The sequence below is a fragment of the Sinocyclocheilus anshuiensis genome, unplaced genomic scaffold (genome assembly GCF_001515605.1).
Source record: "Sinocyclocheilus anshuiensis isolate Anshui unplaced genomic scaffold, SAMN03320099.WGS_v1.1 scaffold819, whole genome shotgun sequence".
Lineage (NCBI taxonomy): Eukaryota > Metazoa > Chordata > Actinopteri > Cypriniformes > Cyprinidae > Sinocyclocheilus > Sinocyclocheilus anshuiensis.
In genome coordinates, this window is record NW_015548238.1 from 303,878 (window position 1) to 311,399 (window position 7,522).

At 34.6% G+C, this 7,522-nt stretch overlaps 1 protein-coding gene across 3 annotated transcripts in view; it reads left to right on the forward strand.

The window, feature by feature from the left end:
• The first annotated feature begins 3,512 nt into the window (after window positions 1-3,512).
• Window positions 3,513-7,522, forward strand: part of LOC107654801 (uncharacterized) — an 18,271-nt gene continuing 14,261 nt past the window's right edge. The window contains exons 1-5 of one of the 3 annotated variants that reach the window (XM_016442057.1): window positions 3,513-3,780; window positions 4,864-4,935; window positions 5,951-6,028; window positions 6,890-6,940; window positions 7,131-7,190. In XM_016442057.1, the coding sequence (XP_016297543.1) occupies window positions 3,658-3,780; window positions 4,864-4,935; window positions 5,951-6,028; window positions 6,890-6,940; window positions 7,131-7,190 (384 nt within the window). In that variant the 5' untranslated portion in view covers window positions 3,513-3,657. The remainder of the gene's footprint in view (window positions 3,781-4,863; window positions 4,936-5,950; window positions 6,029-6,889; window positions 6,941-7,130; window positions 7,191-7,522) is intronic. The other 2 variants (XM_016442058.1, XM_016442059.1) reach the window with 2 other exon arrangements.

Sequence of the window (7,522 nt, forward strand, 5' to 3'; positions counted from 1 at the left end):
TTACCTCTAGCTTGTTTCCTTTTAATAAACCTGGAACTGCATACTAAATATTGTTGTCTCTGTGACAAATTGCTTGTTTTGTTCCTGGATTCTTCCTGCTGCAGCCCAGCGAACCTCCTGTCAGACAGCATCTCCAAGGTGCTATGAACCATAAGACTAAAAAATCTCAAACATACACCACTATTTCATACGTTTGGGATTGGTATGCTTTTTTTTATGTTTTTGAAAGTCTCTTCTGCCCACCACAGCTTCATGTATTTGATTAATAATACAGTAAAACAGTAATAATGAGTTGTGAAATTAATACAATTTAAAATAAGTGTTTTCTATTTATTTTAAAATGATTTTAAAATGTAATGAGTTGCTGCTAAAAACAGTTGTGCTGCTCTGATGAATAAAATGTTTTAAAAGGTACAGCATTTATTTGAAACAGAAATATTTACTCTAACTTTTGATAATTGATAATTAAAGACATTGATAATAATTGTGATTAAACCAGATAATAGCAAAATAAGCAAAAATAGGGGCAACAGCACCTATGGTACTTGACCTGTAATGATATCAAAGTCCACTAAAGGAAGTAGAGCTTTTTTGTATTTACTCCTAGACTTTGAACTAGCTTTCATGATGATGATTGGAACTCAGACACACTCTTTTAGTTTAAATTAGATGAAAAAATACATAGTTTTAGCCAAGTATTCACATAACACGTCTCATAACCTTGCACTGCAGTTATATGTGATGAAATAAATCATCTTTTGTCTGAAATAATATGAACAGCAGCTATGCTAATCTTTCTCCGTTTGCTTTCCTGTTTCTATCTCAGGATGCTCACTTGCAAAGCCTTAAAGGGATAGTTCACCCAAAAATGAAAATTCTGTTATTAATTACTCACCCTCATGTCGTTCCAAACCCGCAAGACCTTTGTTCATCTTTGGAACACAAATGAAGTTATGTTTGATGAAATCCGAGAGCTTTCTGACCCTGCATAGACAGCAAGGGAACTACCACGTTCAAGGCCCACAAGGGTAGTAAGGACATCGTTAAAATAGTCCATGTGACATCAGTGGTTCAACCTTAATGTTAAGAAGCCATGAGAATACTATTTATGTGCAAAGAAAACTAAAATAACAACTTTATTCAACAATTCTGTATGTTATGTGTACCTATATGTCCCCTTTATTTGTAAGCAACACTAAGACGCAAATGATGACGCAAAATGAAATGATGAGTTTTGACAAAATGACAAAAAGACAGTTTTTGCATCATCAAAATGACAGTATGCTGTGTTTTGCATCATGCTGAAGAGTTTTGCTGACGAATAAACTGGTATCTCTGAGAAAAAAATAAACATTGTTCTTTTACATACGTCACCAACATTGTAACAATACAAAGTGGGTTGAAAATGGTTGAACTTACCCTAATGTAGAAGGATAGTGTTTAACTGAACACATGACTTGTATTACTTGTATTATACATGTGTGCTGTGAGGGTATATATGTTCTGTACAGATGGCATGTGGATGTTAATGCATGTAATGCATGAATAGGCTACAGCAAATGTATTAGCCTACACAGATGTAAAATGAACAGTTTCGTCTTTTTAACACAGTATATTGGATTGTTGTCATATGCTGTCTCGTGTCCTCCAGCAACTTTCGCTTTTGTTAGCATCGACTGAAAACCAGTCGATCAGGTTGAACCGCGCAGTACAGAAGTCGACAGCTCACACTTTACGAAGCTCTCGCTTTTCGGTAAGTACAAGATTAAGGGGCAGATTTGTCCTTTTATTTGCTCTTTAATGTCTCGATATTACTGTCGACATTACTGTCGAAAAAAAGTAGGCTATGTCAGTAAAACTTGTTATTGTCGACAGTAAAAGCCTGGAACTGCGCTGCAAATCTATTGACCGTCATTTTGAACAAACCATTTAAGTCTGCAGTCCAAAGAATAAGCGAAATGCGAACAAATATGTGTGAAGACGGGCATTCATCTTCCAGACCGATCAAAATGAAATTAAATCTTTAAACGGGTGTGTATGTGTTTTGTACGAAACGAAAATGAAACTAAACGCATTTCTCTTCAGTCGCTTCAGTCTTTAAGACAACTTTAGGAATAACTACATAAAGTATAAAATGCTGACAGACTGAGCAATACACAACTTTATGATTTAACATCTAGGCCTATACTTTTAGTGTTCATTTTTAAAAGGTAGGCTGTCTGTCTGATGTTCACCATTTTTTTCTCTCTCTCTCTCCCTCTTGGCGTTAAAGGGGTCATATGTTGTTGCTAAAAAGAACATTATTTTGTGTATTTGGTGTAATGAAATGTGTTTATGCGGTTTAAGGTTTTTTCTATTTATTTTAAAATGATTTTAAAATGTAATGAGTTGCTGCTAAAAACAGTTGTGCTGCTCTGATGAATAAAATGTTTTAAAAGGTACAGCATTTATTTGAAACAGAAATATTTACTCTAACTTTTGATAATTGATAATTAAAGACATTGATAATAATTGTGATTAAACCAGATAATAGCAAAATAAGCAAAAATAGGGGCAACAGCACCTATGGTACTTGACCTGTAATGATATCAAAGTCCACTAAAGGAAGTAGAGCTTTTTTGTATTTACTCCTAGACTTTGAACTAGCTTTCATGATGATGATTGGAACTCAGACACACTCTTTTAGTTTAAATTAGATGAAAAAATACATAGTTTTAGCCAAGTATTCACATAACACGTCTCGTAACCTTGCACTGCAGTTTTATGTGATGAAATAAATCATCTTTTGTCTGAAATAATATGAACAGCAGCTATGCTAATCTTTCTCCGTTTGCTTTCCTGTTTCTATCTCAGGATGCTCACTTGCAAAGCCTTAAAGGGATAGTTCACCCAAAAATGAAAATTCTGTTATTAATTACTCACCCTCATGTCGTTCCAAACCCGCAAGACCTTTGTTCATCTTTGGAACACAAATGAAGTTATGTTTGATGAAATCCGAGAGCTTTCTGACCCTGCATAGACAGCAAGGGAACTACCACGTTCAAGGCCCACAAGGGTAGTAAGGACATCGTTAAAATAGTCCATGTGACATCAGTGGTTCAACCTTAATGTTAAGAAGCCATGAGAATACTATTTATGTGCAAAGAAAACTAAAATAACAACTTTATTCAACAATTCTGTATGTTATGTGTACCTATATGTCCCCTTTATTTGTAAGCAACACTAAGACGCAAATGATGACGCAAAATGAAATGATGAGTTTTGACAAAATGACAAAAAGACAGTTTTTGCATCATCAAAATGACAGTATGCTGTGTTTTGCATCATGCTGAAGAGTTTTGCTGACGAATAAACTGGTATCTCTGAGAAAAAAATAAACATTGTTCTTTTACATACGTCACCAACATTGTAACAATACAAAGTGGGTTGAAAATGGTTGAACTTACCCTAATGTAGAAGGATAGTGTTTAACTGAACACATGACTTGTATTATCTTTGAGCTACATGTGTGCTGTGAGGGTATATATGTTCTGTACAGATGGCATGTGGATGTTAATGCATGAGAAAAAAATATAGGCTACAGCAAATGTATTAGCCTACACAGATGTAAAATGAACAGTTTCGTCTTTTTAACACAGTATATTGGATTGTTGTCATATGCTGTCTCGTGTCCTCCAGCAACTTTCGCTTTTGTTAGCATCGACTGAAAACCAGTCGATCAGGTTGAACCGCGCAGTACAGAAGTCGACAGCTCACACTTTACGAAGCTCTCGCTTTTCGGTAAGTACAAGATTAAGGGGCAGATTTGTCCTTTTATTTGCTCTTTAATGTCTCGATATTACTGTCGACATTACTGTCGAAAAAAAGTAGGCTATGTCAGTAAAACTTGTTATTGTCGACAGTAAAAGCCTGGAACTGCGCTGCAAATCTATTGACCGTCATTTTGAACAAACCATTTAAGTCTGCAGTCCAAAGAATAAGCGAAATGCGAACAAATATGTGTGAAGACGGGCATTCATCTTCCAGACCGATCAAAATGAAATTAAATCTTTAAACGGGTGTGTATGTGTTTTGTACGAAACGAAAATGAAACTAAACGCATTTCTCTTCAGTCGCTTCAGTCTTTAAGACAACTTTAGGAATAACTACATAAAGTATAAAATGCTGACAGACTGAGCAATACACAACTTTATGATTTAACATCTAGGCCTATACTTTTAGTGTTCATTTTTAAAAGGTAGGCTGTCTGTCTGATGTTCACCATTTTTTTCTCTCTCTCTCTCCCTCTTGGCGTTAAAGGGGTCATATGTTGTTGCTAAAAAGAACATTATTTTGTGTATTTGGTGTAATGAAATGTGTTTATGCGGTTTAAGGTTCAAAAAACACATTATTTTCCACATACTGTACATTATTGTTTCTCCTCTATGCCCCGCCTTTCTGAAACGTGTCGATTTTTACAAAGCTCATCGGTCTGAAAAGCGAGGTGTGCTGTGATTGGCCAGCTATCCAGTGCGTTGTGATTGGCTGAATACCTCAAGCGTGTGACGGAAATGGTACGCCCCTCACCATACTGCGATGCCCTGTCAGGCCGGAGCGACGAGACAAAAACATTAAAACCCATTATAAAGATTTCCTACTTTTCAAAGTGATTTCAATTTTCGATTTCAAAGTGATTTCAAATGTAATCTTTTACATTTGAACAATAACGATTTGCTAAAGCATTTGGAGCACTTACAATTTTCGGAGCACACTTAAGCATTGCTTAACTATTTGGAGCATTTGTTTACAAAACTTAAAAACGCTCAGTTGTAATATTTATTCGGATATTATAAGCTATTATTCAAACCTAAAGTTTTCTTTCAGCTGGTGTTTGGAGATTTTCCCACAGTCATGTCAGAGGGACAGTCGGATGATGGAATGGAATGCCAGGAATATGTGAGTCACAGAGTAACTTTAGCATTTATCTATGAATATATTAATATTTATGATTTGCAAAATATGTTTATTTTTTGTGCCATGTACTCTATGTCAAAAAACATCATAGAGCTCAGATAGTTATGTGGCATATGTCATTTAAAAGGTCTCACTGAGTAGAATAAAACAAGCTTTCGAGGGCTAAGAAAAAGGCTACCTTGGTTCCAAATGCTGTAACTTTTGATTACTTCATGATATCACCACAACAATTTAGTTTACATACAGCTCACATGTTGGGGAACATCACCAAAAAAAAAAAAAAAAGTCTCCAACCTTATTTCCTAAGATATTGAATGTCAAATATGTAAAATTTCCTTTGAGCACACTAATTTTTCCTGACATTTTATCACATATTTCTCAGCAGGAGAATGTCCAAATGTAAAGATTTTCTTCCCCCTAAAAATACAGAAAAATTTCTATCAAACAATACATACCTTTTGACTCGCCTTGCTACGGGTTTGGAGTTATTTACTTTTGTGTATGTCACTCAGAAAACAACAGTTTTTAAAATGCCTTCAGGGTGTCAAGGGCTAAACAAAAAGGTCTCTTTTGTTCCAAAATTATGTAAGTTTTGGATACTTTATGATATCACCACAAAATTTGTAACATATACAGTTAACATGATGGGGAAACTAAAACTACAGAAAGTTTTCTATCAGACGATACATACCTTTCGACTCTTCTTGTTACACTTTTAGAGTTATGAGTCATTATTTTTGTGTATGTCACTCAGAAAAAACAACACCTTCAGGGAGGCAAAAATGCCTTCAGGGCGTAAAGGGTTAATGTAATATAGGTACACAATTAAAAAAATGGTAAAACAAGTGGTCACCACAAAATGGTTTTCACAAACATGGTCAGCTGCCATTAAATAGCAAAATACATTTAAGATTTACTGAGAATGGTTGTTCTTGGTTTGTGGCAAGTGCGAATAAATGACCATGCCTATTATTGTTTTTGTTGATAATAATATTAGGGAAATCCACAGCCCATCAATATCTCAAGCAGTGCTGATCAAGATATGGAGGATGTAAGTCAGGGTTCTAATGCTCAGGTGAGTCACATCAAGTGAAATATATATACAGTATATAACTATATATATATGAGTGTGTGTGTGTGTGTGTGTGTGTGTGTTATCTATTTTATGAGGTAGCAATTTTTTATGTCTTAGATAAAAACTTTTTTTATGACTTTTATTGTATGATTTTCAGAAAAAAGAATGAAGCGCCTCCCCTAAACTCAACAGTCACTGGGGCATAAGCAGATCGTATGAAAGCATACATTAATATTGTAATATACAATAATATTGTACGAATTCATACGAATTAGCCACCAATTCGCCAAAGCATAATAAAGTTACAAACTACTGTGAGATTGTGTTAGTGTGTCCAACTACAGATAACTAAATCACATATGAAATGCACTGCACTTTAAAACTATTTTGAAACTTCTGTAGTTTCATCAATATACATTTTTTTTTTCTGCAAATGTAGATGTTTGGACTTATTTTGAGGTTTGAATTTAGGACTGCTTTATGGAGTCCTAAATTAACTATGGAGAGTTAATTTATAAAGTCTTTCTTTCTTAGGTGGCATGGGCCACTGAAAGCACTTTGAATAGGTCTGGTCTAGAATGATTATGACCACAATAATAATAACAATAATATTAATAATAACCACAATAAATGATTAAATAAAATAGGCAAATAATATATGTGATTTATTTTCATTCTGTTCACAAAATAATTGAATTTTAGCCATGGGAACAGTTCATTCAATACTGTCATTTGATAGTGAATATTGATATATTGCTTTAAGTGTCATACACAGTTGTCAATTAGTGGTGTAAGTGAAAACAATCCAATCAGACTGAATTAGCTGGCATATTAATTACAATGGCAATTATTGATATTCAGCAGGCCATAACTGTTCAGATGGTGCAAAGCGGTCAGTTTTCTAATGGTCAGGTGAGTACCAGTTACATACCCAACCACCAAATATACAGTTGATCATCTCAGACTCATATTTGAGTAAAATGTCTTGGAGGGAAATTGTATTAAATTAAATATGTATGAAAAAGTTATAAAAAAAAAAAAAAAAAGTTAAAGAGACATTTATTGTAATTTCACAAACTGGGTAATATTCTCACTCTCTCAGGGTACCGGTGGACGTGTAGTCACTCAACAACCTCTCAGAACCATTGGACATGATAATATGGTAAATATTGATCTACATTTGCTCATTTGTCTGCATTTGTGATCGGAGAAACGACAAACAAGAAGTGCTACTCGCATTTGAATCGTCAGTGGCAAATTCTTTAAATATAAAAAATGTACACTGTAAACAAAAAAATCCGTAAAATTTACGGTAAAAAACAAAATTCACAGTCATTTTTTATAGTGTACTTACAGGCTGTGAGTCAGAAGCGCCAGACTGTCCTTGCTAAGTTGGAACTGCCACACTTTATAGAACAGCCTTTGAGCATAGACCCATTGTAGGCTACTCTGCAGGTTCAGGAAACAGTCCTCCATAAAATGCGTCACACAGCA